This window comes from Orycteropus afer, unplaced genomic scaffold (genome assembly GCF_000298275.1).
Source record: "Orycteropus afer afer isolate SDZICR_OR568_19922 unplaced genomic scaffold, OryAfe1.0 scaffold00001, whole genome shotgun sequence".
Taxonomy (NCBI): domain Eukaryota; kingdom Metazoa; phylum Chordata; class Mammalia; order Tubulidentata; family Orycteropodidae; genus Orycteropus; species Orycteropus afer.
The window spans coordinates 27,365,901-27,384,261 of NW_006921588.1; the positions used below are offsets into that span (position 1 = coordinate 27,365,901).

Consider the following 18,361-nt stretch of genomic DNA (forward strand, 5'->3'; position numbering starts at 1 on the left):
GGTGCCCCAAATGGCAACAGATTAATATTCAAGGTACATAACAGGACATCGCAGACCCCCTTCAATCTGCACTCAGGTTAACTCTCCAGGTATACCAGTACCTGGGTACCTCCTCAGGGTAAAAGAGCTTATGGTTCCCTGCAGGAAATTTCCTAATCTTTTGATTCCCTTCTTCCTGGCCAGGCCAGGAGCTCTTTTAATGTTCTACAAAAAAGCACTACAATATTATTTTTGCTGCTGTTATGAAAGGATTTGATCATCAGCCTAAACATAACAATCACAAATTGATTGCACAGGGGAGTATTCAGGGGATAGACTACTATGCAACTATTAAAATTCCATTTTTAAACTACAGTTAAAGTTAAAGGAAAACATCATGATATATTATGTAATGTAAAAAGTTAGGAGTTGAAAAATTACCAGAAGGATACATAGTTCATAGTAAGTGTGTCTGGGAGACGTGATTGCAGATGTGATTGTGATTTTATTATTATTATTATTATTATTCAACTTTTTTTTAGTAGTTACCAAATTTTCTACAATAAACAGTTCACTTTCATAATAAACAATTACTATGAATTTGAGTAATATAATGAACTCTGAACTGTAAATGGGCAACCTCCATCCTCCTCCAAAATCTGAGCCCTAATGGCAGCAATGCAATGGTTGATTCCGTAGGCATGTAAACATGAGGTGTAGGTGATAAAATTGCATTTATAGGCGTGAGGCAAATTCAGGCCCAAGAAATGATCCATTTTTGTAATCATTTATTTGGGTAATTTTATAAGCATTCATTCAGGACACAGTAATGTTTCTAGTAAAAACAAAGGCAAAGCTTATTAAGCATTGCAAGAAAGAGTTCACTGTGAATTTCTTATTTAATAAAAATCAGGTTCCTTTGGTAATGCTTCTTTTTCTTCTGATTTGCATCTGAGTATGGACTTTTCGGGAGCTCTGGTAGCATAGTGGCTAAGACACTTGCCTGCTAACCAGACGGCTGGCGGTTCAAACCCACCAGCCACTCCTCGGAAGGGAGGTTGGGCAATCCTACTTCCGTAGTGATACTGCCTCGGAAACCCAAGGAGGGGCTGCTATGGGTTGGGTCCGACTTAGGGCACACAACAACAACAACAACATGGACTTTTCAACTTTGAATGATTTCATGGCATTTGTTGTTGTTGTTGTTAGGTGCTGCCGAGGCATCTCTGATTCACAGTGACCTTATGTAGACCAGAACGAAACACTGCCTAGTCCTATGCCAGCCTCACAATCCCTATTATACCCGAGCCCATCACTGCAGCCACAATGTTGAAGGCCATCTTGTCGAGGGCCTTCCCCTCTTTTGTTGACCTTCCACTTTACAAGCATGATGCCCTTCTCCAGAGAATGGTCCCTTCTGACAACATGACCAAAGTATGTCAGATGAAGTCTGGCTATTCTCATTTCCAAGGAGCATTCATTCCGGCTGCACTTCTTCCAGGACAGATTTGTTAATTCTTCTAGCAGTCCATGGTACTTTCAGCATTCTTCATCAACACCACAACTCAAAAGCATTAACTCTTCTTTGGTCTTCCTTATTCACTGTCCAGCTCTCACATGCATATGAGGCGATTGAAAACACCATGATTTGGGTTAGGTGCATCTTAGTTTTCAAGGAGATATTTTTGCTCTTCAAAACTTGAAAGAGGTCTTTTGCAACAGATTTGTCCTATGCAATACATCTTTTGATGTCTTGACTGCTGCTTCCATTGGCTTTGATTGTAGAACCAACTAACAACTTCAGTCTTTTCTCCATCTATTGTGATGCTGCTTATTGGTCCCATTGTGAGGATTTTTGTTTTCTTTATATTGAGGTGTAATCTATACTGTAGACTGTAGTCTTTAATCTTCATCATTAAGTGCCCCAAGTCATCCTCACTTTCAGCAAGCAAAGCTGTGTTGTCTGCAAATCTCAGGTTGTTAATGAGCCTTCCACCAATCCTGATGCCACTGCCACGTTCTTCTTCATATAACCCAGCTTCTTGGATTATTTGCTCAGCATATAGATTGAGTAAGTATGGTAAAAGGATACAACCCTGACACACTCCCTTCCAGATTCTAAACCATGCAGTATCCCCTTGTTCTGTTTGAATAACAGCCTCCTGATCTATGTACAGGTTCCTCATGAGTACAATTAAGTGTTGTGGAATTCCCATTCTTCTGAAGGTTATCCACAATGTGTTAGGATCCACACAATCGAATGCCTTTGAATAGTCAATAAAACACAAGTAAACATCTTTCTGGTATTCTTTGCTTTCAGCCAAGATCCATCTGACATCAGCTATGATATCCCTCATTCCACGTCTCCTTCTCAATCCAGCTTGCATTTCTGGAAGTTCTCTGTCAATATACTGCTGCAACCATTTTTGAATTATCTTCAGTAAGATTTTACTTGCATGCGATATTAATGATATTGTTCAATAATTTCCACATTCTGTGGGATCATCTTTCTTTGGAATGGGTACAAACATGGATCTCTTCCAGTCAGTCGGCCAGGTAGCTGTCTTCCAAATCTCATGGCATAGCCAAGTGAGTGCCTCTAGCATGGCATCCATTTGTTGAAACATCTCAATGGGTATTCCATCAATTTCCAGAGCGTTTTTTTTTTTTTTTTTTTTTGTCAATTCCTTTAGTGCAGCTTCGACTTCTTCCTTCAATACCATTGGTTCTTGATCATTTGCCACCTCCTGAAGTGGATGACCATCTACCAATTCTTTTTGGTCCAGTGACTCTGTGTATTCCATCCACCTTCTTTTGATGTTTCCTGCATAATTCAACATATTGCCCATAGAATCTTTCAAAATTGCAATTTGAGGCTTAAATTTTTTCCTCAGTTCTTTCAGCTTGAGAAATGCTGTGCGTATTCTTCCCTTTAGGTTTTCTAACTCCAGGTCTTTGCATATTTCATTATAATTGACTTTGTCTTCTCAAGCTGCTCTTTGAAATCTTCTGTTCAGCTCTTTTATCCTTTTGATTCTTCCATTTGCTTTAGCTACTCTCTGTTTAAGGGCATGTTTCAGAGTCTCTTCTGACATCCATTTCGGTCTTTTCTTCTTTTTGTGTCTTTTTAATGACCTTTTGCTTTCTTCATGGATGATGTTCTTGATGTCATTCCACAATCCCGCTGGTTTTTGGCCATTGGTGTTCAATGCATCAAATCTATTCTTTAGATGGTCTCTAAATTCAGGAGGGATATAATCAAGGTCATATTCTGCCTCTCATGGACTTCTTTTAATTGTCTTTAGCTTCAACTTGAACTTGCATATGAGCAATTGATTGTCTGCTCCACAATCAGCTCCTGGCCTGGTTTTGGCCGAAGATACTGAGCTTTTCCATCACCTCTTGCCACAGATGTAGTCGATTTCACTCCTCTGTACTCTGTTTGATGAAGTCCACGTGTGTAGCCACCATTTGTGTTGTTGAAAAAAGGTATTTGCAGTGAATAAGTCGTTGGTCTTGCAAAATTCTATCATGCAATCTCCAGCGTCATTTCTATCTCTAAGGTCATATATTCTAACTACCAGTGATTCTTCTTTGTTTCCAACTTTTGCATTCTAATCACCTGTGATAATTAACATATCTTGATTGCATGTTGCATCAATTTCAGACTGCAGAAGTAGGTAAAAATTTTCATTTTCCTCACCTTTGGCTTTGGTGGTTGATGCATAAATTTGATTAACAGTAGTGTTAACTGGTCTTCCTCATAGACGTATGGATATTATCCTATTATTATCTATCTATTATTAGCCTATCACTGACAGCCTTGTACTTCAGGACAAATCTTGATACATTCTTTGTGTTGGCATATCCCAACAACAACAACAAACTCCTAAATCCACTGATTTTTAGGTTTTCTAATCTGGGATCTGTGAAGAAAAATCCTCTTGTAATGATCAGGATTTTAAATTTCACACCCCCAAAAACAGCTGGGACAAATAAATATTTGATTAAAACTGGTTCTTCTCATTAAGAAAAATCACACAGCTTCTCAAGGGTCCTCTAGAGCAGGTATGTGGACCAACATCAAAAACAAAAAACAGTTGCTGTGGAATTGATTCCTACCCATGGTGGGACTACCCATGAGTGTCAGGATAGAATTGCACTTCATAGGATTTTCAAGGTTATGAATTTTGAGAAATAGGTCACCAGGCCTTTCTTCTGAGGTACCTCTGGATGGGTTCAAACTGCTAACCTTTTGATTAGTAGCTAAGCACTTAATGGTTTGTGCCATCCAGGGCTGTCTTAAACCTGTCTCAGCATGGACAGTCTCCAATTAGAACAGCCAATTAACTTATGGTTTCCCCCATACATCCCCAAACACACCAGTATTTTTCATGTCACTTGATCCATCTAGAACTATTTCCATTCGAACTTATACTTCATAGCATATGTTAGAAAATATTAATGTATTACATGAAATAAATTAACTCAACCCATTTGGAGGTCTTCAACCCATTTGGAAGACTCCTGAACCTGCCAACAATTTTCTTATGTTATATATATATGTATATATATATGTGTATATATATATTTTTCTTCCTCTGCTCAGGCCCAGCTGACATATCTCAAAAGCTTCTACACTTATAGGGAATTTCAGAATTACAGACCTCATTGTAGATTTGGGAATTTACCTTATTCATTTCCTGTCCATCTTTAGGCTGGCCTCACACAGATCATTCTAAACAGTGGAGCATTACCCTATTTTTCACTTATAACGCACCCCACGTAAATATTGTTCACATATACGTAACCCACATAGCATGCATAGGAAACTAACACATGAGGGGGTTGTGTGGTTTGCAAACCCATATAACATGCATGTATTTGCATAAAAATATGGTACATCTCCCTTTACTTGAAAGAGGGAGTTGGAAGACTTGCCTCCTTTGTCTTCTTGAAGGCTCTGTTTTATCCAACTCATTTTTATAACACTCTGCTTACCTGGTCGTTCCACATCTTTTTGCCTATGGCCTTCCCATCCAAACTACCTGCTTCAAAGATAGCCAAAATACCCATTCTGCTGGTAAGGGTTTCTATTATATCTATTTGCTGCAGAGTAACCTCTTGTTCTTTACACTTATAAACAAAGCAATAACAATAAGCTCCAAGAGCTCATTTTAGGCTTGATGGACCTCTCTCAGAGCTGCGACAACAGCACTGTCAAACTGTCATTGTTCCATAGCACTTGCCCCCAATGCCATCCAGGTCTGCACCTGCGAAACCAGGACGGGCATTGTGAGTCACTCTGTCTGCCACCACATAAAAAGCTAATTTCACATTCAGAATGTATGTTTTTTTTTCCTCAATACCAATAGCAACAAGAGTGTTCCAAAAAAATTTCCCCTGAAGCTCTATTCTGTTTTTTAAACTACAGAACATTCTTTCATACTTTGACAGTTAAAATGCTGCAGTTAATGTAATAAACAGAGAATTTTTCTAAGTAGCCTGTCAAAACAAGTGACATTTTTTTTTTTTTGCTAGCGAGTCTCAGACTCAGAACAATAGGAAGTACCTTTCAAAGCAACATCTTCATTATACAATCAAATTCTCAAAGTAATCTTCTCATCAAAGAATATTGTGTTATTTCTTTCCCAGTAATTATCAGAGTTCTGCAACCTTTCTGGCAGTGGTGACTATTATAAAGTGCAGCTGTGCTGGGTTAAGAAATTGGGGGTCCTGCCCAGGTCGATATGGAGCCAATGCTTCTCATGCCTCCACATTCTCTTTCTTTCTTTTAATATATATGTATTGTGGTTTAGGTGAAAGTTTACAGAGAAAATGAATTTCTCCTTTAGCAATTTATATACAGATTGTTCCGTGACTCTGGTTGCAAGCTCCAAAATTTGTCAGCACTCTCCACACTTCTACCTTGGGTTCCCCATTTCCATTCGCCTAGTTTTCCTGCCCCTTCATGCTTTCTTAACTTTGCTTTCAGGCAAATGCTGCCCTTTTGGTCTCATAGAGTTGATTGTTCTGAGAAGCATGTTCCTTGTGGGTGCTACTGTTCACTTTATAGGCCTGCCTCTCATGTGGCTGAAAGGTGATCTTAGGGAATGGCTTGAATTCTAAGTTAGAAGGGTGTCTAAGGGCCATAGTCTCCAGGGTTCCACCATTCTCTCTTAGACCAGTAAGTCTCATCTTTTTTTATGAATTTGAATTCTGTTCACCTTTTTCTCCAACTCTATCTGGTTCCTTCTATTGTGATTCCAACCAGAGCAGTTGGTGGTAGGAGCCGGGCACCATCTCGTTCTTCTGGTCTCAGGTTCCTCCTCCACATTTTCTTAATGCCTTGGCAGTTTGGATAGTAAAAGGTGTTTCTAGCACCTTTGAATATGCCCTCACTTCCATGAGCAAGGTGCTTAGCTGGGTCTCTTCAAAGACAGCAATGATACTGGCAATTTTTGATGAACTAAATTTGTTTTCTTTTTACATAAATAATAATATAGTCAGAAGCACCTAAGATTATTATTAAACCAAAAACCACATTCAATGGCCATCAAGTTGATTCTGACTCGTAGTGACCTTCACTGGGTTTCCAAAGCTGTAAATCTTTACAGAAGCAGACTGCTTCATCTTTCTTCCACAGAGCAGCTGGAGGGTTTGAACCACTGACCTTTTTGGTTAGCAACCAAATGCCTTAACCACTACACCACCAGAGCTCCTTAAAGATTATTAGAAGATCAGGAAAAAAAAGTGTGTGTGTATGGGTGTATAGAGTTTAGCAAGCTACAATTAGATTTCTCACTTTTTACTTTCCTACCTCATGATGCTACCATTCCAAAAGAAGGAAAACCCAAAAATATGGAGTCAGCCTGCCAGACCAATTCCAAAGTCTACCAAGTTTGATAAAACTTGGGAAGATAGAAAAATCCCAAGGGCACTCAAAGCAATATATCTTGGAATACTAATATAACCTGTATTTTAATGGCAATGAAAGACTGAAAGAGTCCTAGCTTTAGCATGTAATTTCTCTGACAAATCTTTGGGCTTCCAAGGACTATTCAATTCAATGCTGTATAGAAGAAAAAGGAAGCACAGACTCTCGTTTCTCAGAGTGACTCATGGAACCCAGCTCTCAAGTCTCTAGTGAAGGCTGCATCGGTTAACATGAAGTTCTTAGCATGGTGCCTAGCACACAGTAGGCAGTCAATAAATGTTTGCTGCATCTGAATCTAAATTGGGAAGACTTTCCCATCGGACTCTAAACTTCCCAAAAGGAGAAATAATTTTATTACTTTTTTAAAAACCTCTTTTGTAGATGTTCAAAAATATTTGTGAATTAAATGGCATTTCTACTTCTCTTTAAGCAACTAAGAAGTGAAGTAATGAACATTGCTGGGATTGTGTATTAATTTACTCACTTATTCAGCAAAGTTTATTGTGGGCCTTGCAGTCCACAGGTCCAAAGAAAAAACCACCAAACTCACTGCCATCGAGTCAGATCTGACTCACAGTGAACCCTCTTTGAGTTTCCAAGGTGGTATCACTACAGAAGTAGATTGCCCAACCTTCCTGCCGAGAAGTGGCTGGTGGGTTTGAACCGCCAGCCTTCTGGTTAGCAGTCAAATGCCTTAGCATTATGTCACCAGAAGAAAAGCCTAGAAATCTACTCCCAAAATATCAGCCATTGGAAACCATACAGAGCACAGTTCTACTCTGACACACATGGGGTTGCTATGAGTTGGAACTGATTCTACGGCAACGAACAACAGCAACACTTGGTGTAAGGCTGAGAGCTAAGGCTATGGCCTTCACTAACTTCTACATCAAATTAGGTCCTGTGGTAGTTAAGTTGTGTGTCAACTTGGCTGGGCTTGCTTTTGAGTAGCTGGGCAGCTGCATCTAGTTATTCTCCATGATAAGACTGGTAACCAACTCCATGGGGGAATCTACTGGAGCAGATGAGCAGCTGTCTTAGGAATGTGGTCTACTTCCAGTATATAAGAAGACAGCTCTGAGGAAAGTCTCTGCAGCTTTTTGGCATGCTTAGATACTGCATTTGGCCGAGTCATCAGTGAGTGGCCTGCCATTTTGTCTGCTGATCTTGAGACTGTGTCTGGACTTGAACTAGTGGCCTGCTGTGTTGTTTGATAATCTTGGGACTATGCCATTTTATTTGTTGACCTTGAGTTTGTCAGCCTCAGCAGCCAGCAGCTGCCTGAGTTAAGGGAAATCACCAGCTTCAGTGGGCCAGGAGCAAGAGGCAGAGCTGAAGCCTAAGGTTGAGGGGCTTTCACCAAGCCTCTAGAGCTGGCACTTTGAACTAGGACTTTTAGCCTCCTAAACTGTAAGAGAATAAATCCCTGTTTGTTAAAGCCACCCATTTGTGGTATTTTCTGGTAGAGCAGCACTAGAGAACCAAAACGTCCCCATTCTCACATGACATTCTGTTAATGTACCCTATATTTTACTTTGTAGCATGTATTGTACTTGTGATTAGAGAATTACTTGTATAACTTATTCTTTAAGGTCTGTCTCCAGTGCTAGATAGGAGGTTCTAGAAAGGAGGAACCCTCATCTTATTCAATGCTGCAACCTTAGCACCTAACATAGTATCTTGAACTAAGTAGGTGCTCAATAAATATTGTTAATGAATGAAATAAAGTGGGATGCTATTCTTGCCCTTAAGAAACTCACAGTTACAGCAATGTTTCTCAACAGGAGTATTCTTTTCAGGACAGCTCCTTATTTTATGAGGTTTTTAGGCATTCCAGGATGTTTAGCATCCCTTGGTTCTGGCTACTGCCCAATGAATGTCAGCATTGTGCCCCTGCCTGTACTATGACAATGAAAGCATACCAATGCCCCTTAGAGGACTGTCCTACTCTTGACTTATGACCAGTGAATTATGTTGGCTTGAATGTGGGTTGTATCAAGGAGATCAGCAATAAGGGGATGGACCCAGAAAATAATGATGTACAAAGGATGAATAGTGGAACATCAACCAAAATAAAAAAAAAGAAAAACAAACAAACAAACAAGCAAAAAATCCCACTGCCTTTGAGCCAATTCCAACTCATAGTGACCCTCTGGACAGAGTAGGACTGGCACATATGGTTTCCAAGGCTGCAAATCTTTATGGAAGCAGACTGCCTGATCTTTCTCCTGTTGAGTGACTGATGGGTTTGAATTGCTGACCTTTTGGTTAGCAGCTGAATGCTTTAACCACTGTACCACCAGAGTTCCTTCAAGGAAACACAGAGGTGTGGAAAAGAGAGGGGAAGTAGAGGGACAAGAAAAAAGTGTTATTTAGAATAATGTCGCTCAAAGTGAGTTCCTCAAGCCCTGGCGATTCTCCTATGTCCCTTCAGCCTCATACCTATGATGCTTCAGGACAGAAAACCCAAAAGTAAAATAAACAAACCCATTGCCATTATGTTGATTGTGACTCACAACGACTCTATATGACAGAGTAGAACTACCCCATAGGGGTTCCAAGGCTGTAATCTTTATGGAAGCAGATTGTCTCATCTTTCTCCTGTGGAGTGGCTGTGGGTTTGAACCACTGACCTTTTGGTTAGCAGCCAAGCACTTAACCACTGTACCACCAAGGCACTTTTTCAGGACAGAAAGAGGATAAATTAACTGGGAGGTTTCCTGGACGGCACTCCTGCTTTAGTTATAGAAGCCCTGGCTTTTCTGCTTGACATTTTGGATTTTCCTGTAAATTCTTTGTTTGAAGAAAGGGTTCTGAAGCTAAAAGAGCTGAAAACCATGGTTCTAGAGTTAGAAGGATGGTACCAACTGGGATGAGGAAAGGCCTGGGAAACACATGGTGCAAGACGTTAAGGGCCAAGCTAAAATGTTGACAAAGGGAACATGGTGTGACAAAAATCAAATATGTTGAAAAGTCTTTTTGCAGCACTGAGTGAGGGCAAGTGAAAGGGAAAGACTCCTGGGGAAAGGAAATAAAGGTACACTCAGAGAGGCTATTGTGTATTGGTTTGAGGGTCAGACATTGGGGAAGTTGATCTGAGGGATACATCACTCTTAGAAAGTGACCAGTGGACACACAAGAAATGTAGTTTAACGTTTTTGTTGAGACCCACTAGTCAATGGAGGGCAGCCAAGTCAGTGACTCAGAGTCCATGGCCGTAGCTGTTGGCCACTTATTGCTGGGCGGAGGGCAATTTCATTTCCACCCATAAAACATAAGCCTGTGTGGTTTCAGACGCCAGTGCAAAACACTCCTTATTGGGGTTGGGACTGTGTTTTATGCTTCTTTGTATGCCCCATAGCAATTAGAAATTAGTAGAGTGTCCTGCATATAACAGGGGTTCAATACATTCTTTTTGAATCAATCCAATTCAACACTCTAGAGTCTTCAACTTCAGCTGGTGGACAGCTGCTGAAGGTAAGGTGGGTTTCAACTGGGATAGAAGAAGAGACTGCCTCACTGGCTGAACACTCACTGGTAACGAGTTGACTCTGACTCGTATCTACCCTCATTGGGCTTCTGAGGCTGTAAATCTTTATGGAAGCAGACTGCTTCCTCTTTCTTCTGTGGAGCAGCTGGTCAGTTTGTACCACCAGTCTTTTGGTTAGCAGTCAAATAACTTAACCACTACACTACCAGAACTCCTTCAGTGGCTGAATACCAAAAAAACAAAACCAAACTCACTGCCATCAAGTCAATTCTGACTCCTAGTGACCCCCACTGGGTTTCTGAGGCAGTAAATCTTTATGGAAGTAGATTGCCCAGTCTTCCTTCCATGGAGTGGCTGGTGGGTTTGAACTGCCAACCTTCTGGTTAGCAGTCAAAGGCCTTAGGCACTATGCCATCAGAGCTCCTTCTGTGGCTGAATAGAGCCCTTGAAACAGTTATTGTAGCAATGCATCTTTAAGCTGAATGGCAGAAGATCAGAATATGGTGAAAAGGATGTGCTGAATGAATGAGGGAATGAAGAACAAATGAATGAAAAAAATAAATGAACAAGAGTACGGGCATAAGGTCTACATTTCTGATGAACTCTGTCCTGTTGCATTAGGAAGAAAGGGGCTGCCACAGTTTGGCATAAAAACAGAGCAATTTCTGTTTGCTACTTACCAAAGGTCATTTAATGTGAGGACTCAGTTTTGACAACCTGAGCCAACCCCTGAAAATCTCAATAGTTTTAACTCACACAAAAGGGAAATGGAGTTATCTGGGTCAAAAGCAGAATAAAAAAGAGGCAAATATCACTATGTCAATCACTTCAGTGTTTCTCCTTCAACCCTGGGGGAAGGCCAGCACTTTTGAAACCAGACTTGCTTCCCCCTGCCCGGGTGTACCTGCACAGCTGGTAGCCCAGTGACCTGTGAGGGTGAGCAACTCACTGTTACTCACGGTTTGCGCAGGATCATCCTCATGTGGGCATCGGGACCCATCTGTGACAGCAGCAGCATTGTGTCCTGGAGCTCCTCGTCACACTCCTTCTTCTCCTCTTCAGTGGGCAAAGGGGCATCCTCATGCTCATCATCCAGGAATCGATAAAATAAATATTTGTCTTGGAAATGGTGTTCCTGGTCCACTAAGGAAAACATGGAGCCCAGCGTCAGCTGTTACACCTCTGTATTATAGCCATAAGCTGCTCCCGGCACAAGGGATCTTGTTCAGCAGAGCAAATAGATGGTGTCAGACAAGAAAGACAGCCAAATGGCAGCGAGGCGTGAGGCTCATCACCCTCGTCACTCCGCCTACCTAGGCTGTGCAGCTGGAAGACGTGCTCTCCTGGTGCAGCCATGCACACCCAGCTCTGACACACCCAGCTCTTGGATCTCTGTAGGTCTCCCTCATGAAGATTTGCCAACTTTCCCAAGATGAGCACTTTGACTAAACCAAGAATAGTAGTGGTGGCATTTTCTAGTATGTGGGAAATATGCCACTTACCCCACCCCACCCCTCCAAAAAAAGAGGGAATAAACAGCTGCCAGATCATGCCCCATAATGTTTTTGGGAAGTACAGACTTTTAAAATAAGCATTGACTTTGGCAAGTTCAGAATTCATGTTTTTCTTTCTATAGGCATAGCTTAAAACATTTTAGCTTGGACTTCTAGAAGAAAAAAATTAGAATAAAATTGTTTTAACAAAGGCTGCCCAGACCAAGTTTCTAGATTACACATTCCTAGAAGAAATGTATAGAAATTTTCTTCCAGTTCTGATTAGAAGAAAGCAAGACAGACAGACAGAAAAGTGTTTCTCTCTTGTCCTAGCAAGATTTAGAGCTTGGTAGGACAAAGACAGACAACCCAGTTCAGACTTTCTCATCTATATGTCTTAAAGCCTTAGCCTCTTTTCAGGATGGAACATCAAAAGATAAACAGAAGTGGCCGACTCCAGCAGCTCCACGTGGAGTGGAGCAGCAGCAGCAGCGTTAGCTTCTGGAAGTTTGTTGAAAATGCGGAATCTCGAGACTCATCCTGGGCCTGCTCAATCAGAGCTCTGCATTTTAACAAGTCCGGGTGATTTGTATGTACATTAAAGTCAGAAACACTGGCCAAAACCAGCCTTAGATTCCCAGGTGTTGGTAAGTTAACTAGATGATTTTAATAGCTCGTCATTTTGGAAAAGAAGTCTTTAAACAAATGGCACCAGCAGTTCGGCCACAGTTAATGCCAGTTCTGAAGGGGTACTCTGTTCAGTTAGAGGCCCTGCAGCTATCACGGGCTGCAATTGCAGAGCACATTCCTGATTTTAAATGTGGTCATCCTGTGGGTATACAAATTGGCTCTCCCAAATGAGGCCACAGTTAAAAGGCAGCTTCCGAATTCATTACTGACTTTCATGCCATCAGCCCAGCCACACATTTCATTGCTCTTCATTCTGCCCTGCATTGGGATTGCTGTGATGCTCAGAGTCTAATCACACTATCAATGAACCATGAATGCAAACTAATAAACATAATTGGAACTGATGCACTCGGGTTGCAATTTCATTTTCCTTTCATACATTCTCTCAAGTTAGAAAGGTACAACAGTGGAACACAGCAATCAATAGCATCCACTCACTGCGTTTGTACTGCTAAATGAAGATGCAAGCTCCACGGGTCCCTAAAGGGATCATAATTCTTTCTTGCCCATTTGGAAGCTGAGTGACAACTTACCCAGGGAAACACACTTAGCATTTCTTGAAGGTTTTCCAGGGACTGTGGCTCATCTTACCGTGATTGAGAACACCGTCTTCTAACAGGACTTGCCACATGCCAACAGCTTGGGTCCGGGAGTGAACACACTGAGTCTGCTGCATCATCCAGTCCACCAACTCGGTTCCCACACAGCATTGTCTAAGGGGATAGAGAGGATGGGAAATCACACCCTTGCAGATGGCTGTCAAGGTGTGAACCTCCCAAAGAGCTTAGTCTCACTGTCATCAAAACACAGGGTAGTCTTGGGTTCTGACACTCTTACTTGTTGTTGATAGCTGCCACAGTCAGCCCCTGACTCAGTGTGACCCATATACAATAGAAAAAAAACTGCCCTGTCCTGAGCTATCTCCATGATTGGTTACAGATCAGACCCTTGTAATCCATAGGGCTTTCATTGGCTGATTTTTTGGCAGTAATCACTAGGCCCTTTTTCCTAGATTGTCTTAGTCTGAAGCTCTGCTGAGACCTATTCAGTGTCACCGCAACATGCAAGCCGCCCCTGACAGACAGGTGATGGCGATGCGTGAGGTGCGATGGCCAGGAATTGAACTCAAGTCTCCTGCATGGAAGGCAAGAATTCTGCCACTGAACCACCACTGCCCTATTAAACTCATAAAAACCAATAAACCCATTCAGCTCAAGAGGGAATCTTAAAAGCCAGCCTGGCTAAATAAAAGAGTGTTACAAATTGTAACACCAGGGAGATCAAAGGGCTGCCAGACAGGGAGCATTATCTGGCAAGCTAACTGAAACCCTCATCCTGGGCTGGTCTCAGGAATAGCTCAGTATAAAATGAAGACACACTCCTGACTTCCTCCACCTGGGCCTCGTGAGGCATGAATTAATGTTTGTGCGGCACTCGGAGGTGCTCCATGCAAGGCGCTGTATAAGTACAAAATTATATAGCACTTTATATTTTCAAGTAATACTACTGATCTTCCTCGGAGGGGTGTTGGGAGAAACAAGCAATTAGCGATGCAAATCACTTTGAAAAAAGTTCTGGGTAATGAGCATTACCACTTCCACAGAGCCTGTCATCTGAAGAGTTTCAAATGCTTTCTGGCTTTCTGTATACTCACACATTAATCTCTCAGGTGCCCCTCCACGGTAAGTTGGTAGGGAGGGGCAAGCTCTATATATTAGTTGTTGTCAGATGCCATCACATTGATTTTGACTCCTAGCAACCTTATGCGACAGAGTAGAACTGCCCCATACGGTTTCCTTGGCTGTAATCTTTATGAAAACAGATCACCAGGTTTTCTCTCCTGAGGAGCTACTGGGTAGGTTCGAACTGCCAACCTCTCGGTTAGCAGCTAAGCACTTACCTATTGTGCCTCCAGGGCATCTTATATGTATTAGTTAAGAAATACATCATTATACACACAAAGACACACACACATTAGGAAATCCTGAAGCTTTGGACGGGGTGAGAGAAAAGGGCAGGTGTCTGTGGCATGATGATTCAGGGAGGAAATGGAGTCTTAAAGTCCTAGAGATGAATCCCAAGGGGCAATGGGGCCAGGCAGAGAGTCACACACGGAGCAGCTGGCCGCCTGCAGCTGGAGACTGACTCACTGTTTGCCTCCCCTCCATGCTAAGGAGGGCCCCATCAGGGAGCTCAAGTCTGGCTTGAGATTTCAGGTTTCTATAAGGCATCCTGGGGGAGAAAGATACAGATGTTACTGAAAAGTAACCAAGGATAAGAGCCTTGAACTGGGAGAAGACTTGAGGTATAGCACCAGGTCTGCTACTTATTAGCTATGTGATTTGGGCATGTTGCTTCAACTGCTGGTTCTCAGTTTCCTCACCTGTAAAATAAGAGGAAATGATGACCTCTTAGGCCTTTTCTAGGAGCTCTGGTAGCATAGTGCCTAAGGCATTTATTTGACTGCCAACCCGAAGGAAGGAAGGTTGGGCAATCTACTTCCGTAGCGATACCATCTTGGAAACTCAAGGAGGGGTTGCTATGAGTTGGGTTTGACTCAACAGCAGTGAGTATGGTTGTTTTTGTGTGTGTGTGTGTGTGTGTGTGTGAGGGAGGACTTTTCTAAGGAGCTCTGGTAGTGCAGTGCCTAGGGTATCTGATTGCTCACCAAAAGGTTGGTGGTTCAAATCTACTAGCTGCTCTGCAGAAGGAAGAGTGGGTAATCTACTTCCATAAAGATTTACTACCTTGGAAATCCAATGCAGGTTGCTATGAGTCAGAATTGACTCGATGGCAGTGGGTTTGGTCTGAGGTTTTTTTTAAGGCCCTTTCTAGTTCTAACATATTGCTGCTATTGTTAGCTGCTGTCAAGTTGGCCTCCCAAGTTATGCTGATCCCATATGTTACAGGGTAGACCTGCTCCATAGAGTTTTCTTGGCTGTAAACTTTATGGATTCAGTAGGCCTTTCTATTAAGTAGTTGCTGGGTGGATCAAACCACCACCCTTTGGGTTAGCAGCCGAATGCAAACCACTTGCACCACCCAGGTTCCTTACTAAACCAAAAAACCAAATTCACTGCTGTCAAATCGGATCCTACTCATAGCAACCCCTCCTTGGGTTTCCGAGGTGGTATCACTATGGAAGTAGATTGCCCAACCTTCCTTCTGAGGAGTGGTTGGTGGATTTGAACTGCCAGCCTTCTGGTTAGCAGTTAAAGCCTTAGGCACTATGCCACCAAAGCTCCCAGGTTCCTTACTAGGAACCCTGAAACCTATCAGAACTCCTGGGATGCCCTGAATTGGGTTTGATCCCAGAATATTTCTCAGGTAGGACATTATTGAGGCCTTAGAGTCCCAGGGCTGCTCTTATTACAATCTGTATCTGCATATTAGGAGCTTCAATGAACAAAGAGACAACTAATTAATTACTCTTCATTCTGAACCAAACATATGACCTGTCAAAACTTTCCTCTTCTAATTTGAGAATTCATTAATGGGAAGAGTCTTGCAAAAGTATGAATAATCAATTTCATTTGGCTTTTAGTTCACTAATTGCCTTTACTAAAAAGAGCAGATGGGATCAAGATGATTCCAGAGCATCTGGGTTCCTTTACAGAGTTTAGAATCTTATGGTCACAATATGCAACAAGACATACAGTTGTGCCACTTGTAGTAGATGCAATCACTGGGTTTCCTCTCCATTAATGGTCCTAGCCACTTTGGAATGGACAGCTAGTATAGTGAGCACGGGGGTGCCCTGCACCTGGGGGAGACCTTCACCTGTCTAATAATGGGTTTTGAAAGGAGCTCTGGTGGCATAGTGCCTAAGGCATTTGACTGCTAAACAGAAGGTTATATCAGCAATGATATAATGGGGTGGGGAGCAGGAAGAAGAAAAGATAGAAATGAAAAGTACAAGGTCTGGGACAAGAAACGCAAACTGTACTGCAGAAAAAAGAAGTCATACCTTCTGGTTTCCAGCTGAGTCCCCGGGTCATTACCAACAGATCATTAATTTTGTGTCATAGGGTGTGGAATACACGTAACACTTGTGTTTCAGAGGTTTAAAATCATAGCACTATAGAACTATGGCCAGATCATGGTTTCTGACTTCTAGTTTCCATTATTTGTCACCAAACATGACATATTTTAATGGAATTTCCCTGACACAAGTCAACACTTGGAAAAGCAAAATCACATGTTAAATTAAGGGGAAAAAATAACAAAATTTTAAAAAGAAAAAGGTCTTTTAGCCATATGAATTCTGAGATTCACGTAATGGGTTAAATTGGGTAAACTCTCTCTGGGGACATTTGACACATGATTTTTTTTAAAAAAACTCTTGATATCCTTAATATTATAACAGTGTCTAGAGATGATAGACTCTGGAAAAAACAAACAACAACAACAAAAAAAATCAACTTTCAGGGTTGAAAGACAAAACTTCAAAATGGAATCATCCTAAATAGAAGCTAGTAAATAACAATATGAGAAAGGCTAGATGAACAACCTATCCTAAGAGATGACTTAAGAAGATGCTACTGAAAAAACTCAGGTGCTCTTCAAATCTCATCTCATTTCCTACATTCTATCAAGAAAAGGTCAATCAAAATGTAACAAATCAACTGTCAATTTTGGTCTTGTAGCTTATTCATGAGAAACTCAAGCAGAACAGTATTGATCTGTATGGAATGCAGATAAACTGATCCAAACAGGAAGACTTTGCAGTCCTGGGATTCTGCCCTTGGGAAAGAGGCTAGAACTTGAGGCATATATATTCTGATTACCAGGAATGTTTGCTGGCATACCAGGTATCATTTTACAGGTTTTATCATAGCTTACAGTCACTAGAAAGATCTCTTTCTCTTGAAATTTATATTCTGTCTTTTCACTATAACTTAAGAATTTTATTCATGTGAATCAACTGCCAGTACAAGGATGGAAAGTGAGTTTTGACTCAGTTTAATGGGTTTTGAAAGGAGCTCTGGTGGCATAGTGCCTAAGGCATTTGACTGCTAAACAGAAGGTTGGCAGTTCAAACCCATCAGCCACTCCTCAGAAGGAAAAATGGGTAATCTACTTCTGTAAAGATTTACCACCTCAGAAACCCAAAGGGGGTTGCTATGAGGCAGAATTGACTCAATGGCAGTAAGTTTGGCTTTTAATGGGTTTTGAAGTCATGTCTACGGCTAAAAGGGAGGGGAGCAGCATCTGAACCATAGGTAAAGGAGGTGGGAGGGAAAGCTTGTGTACCAAAGACTGGCCATTCCAGTTCCTAGAAGCCTGTTGAATTACTAAAACAAAAGTTAAGGATTAGAATTGTATCCTTAGTGGACCCCACCAAGGTTGAGCCACCCTAGAGGGTTCAACTAGCCACACAGACCCTGTCTTTGTCTTTGTAATTTCTTACCTCCACAAGAAATGAGATATCCTTATTCTATATGATAGGAGTCCTTGGGTGGGTGGTATCAATCAATGGTTGATGCACTTGGCTGCTAACCAAAAGATTAGAATTTCTACTCCACCCAGAGGTGACTTGGAAGAAAGACCTAGCAACCTAATTCCAGAAAATATCAGCCATTGAAAACCCCATGGAGCACAGTTCTACACTCACCCACATGGGGTTGCCATGAGTCACAGTTAACTCAATGGCAATTGATACAATACTGATGTGATATGTGTTGTTGTTGTTGTTAAGTGCCGTCGAGTCGTTTCCGACTCATAGCGACCCCATGCACAGCAGAACGAAACACTGCCCGATCCCGCGCCAGC

The 18,361-nt window shown here is 41.7% G+C and overlaps 1 protein-coding gene across 1 annotated transcript in view; it reads right to left on the reverse strand.

The window, feature by feature from the left end:
* The window catches only part of RAPGEF4 (Rap guanine nucleotide exchange factor 4), a 476,530-nt gene that overhangs the window by 96,342 nt on the left and 361,827 nt on the right, over positions 1–18,361 (reverse strand). Inside the window, exons 9-10 of the mRNA XM_007941530.2 lie at positions 13,181–13,302; positions 11,366–11,549 (exon numbers count right to left, since the gene is read on the reverse strand). Of these exons, the coding sequence (XP_007939721.1) occupies positions 11,366–11,549; positions 13,181–13,302 (306 nt within the window). The remainder of the gene's footprint in view (positions 1–11,365; positions 11,550–13,180; positions 13,303–18,361) is intronic.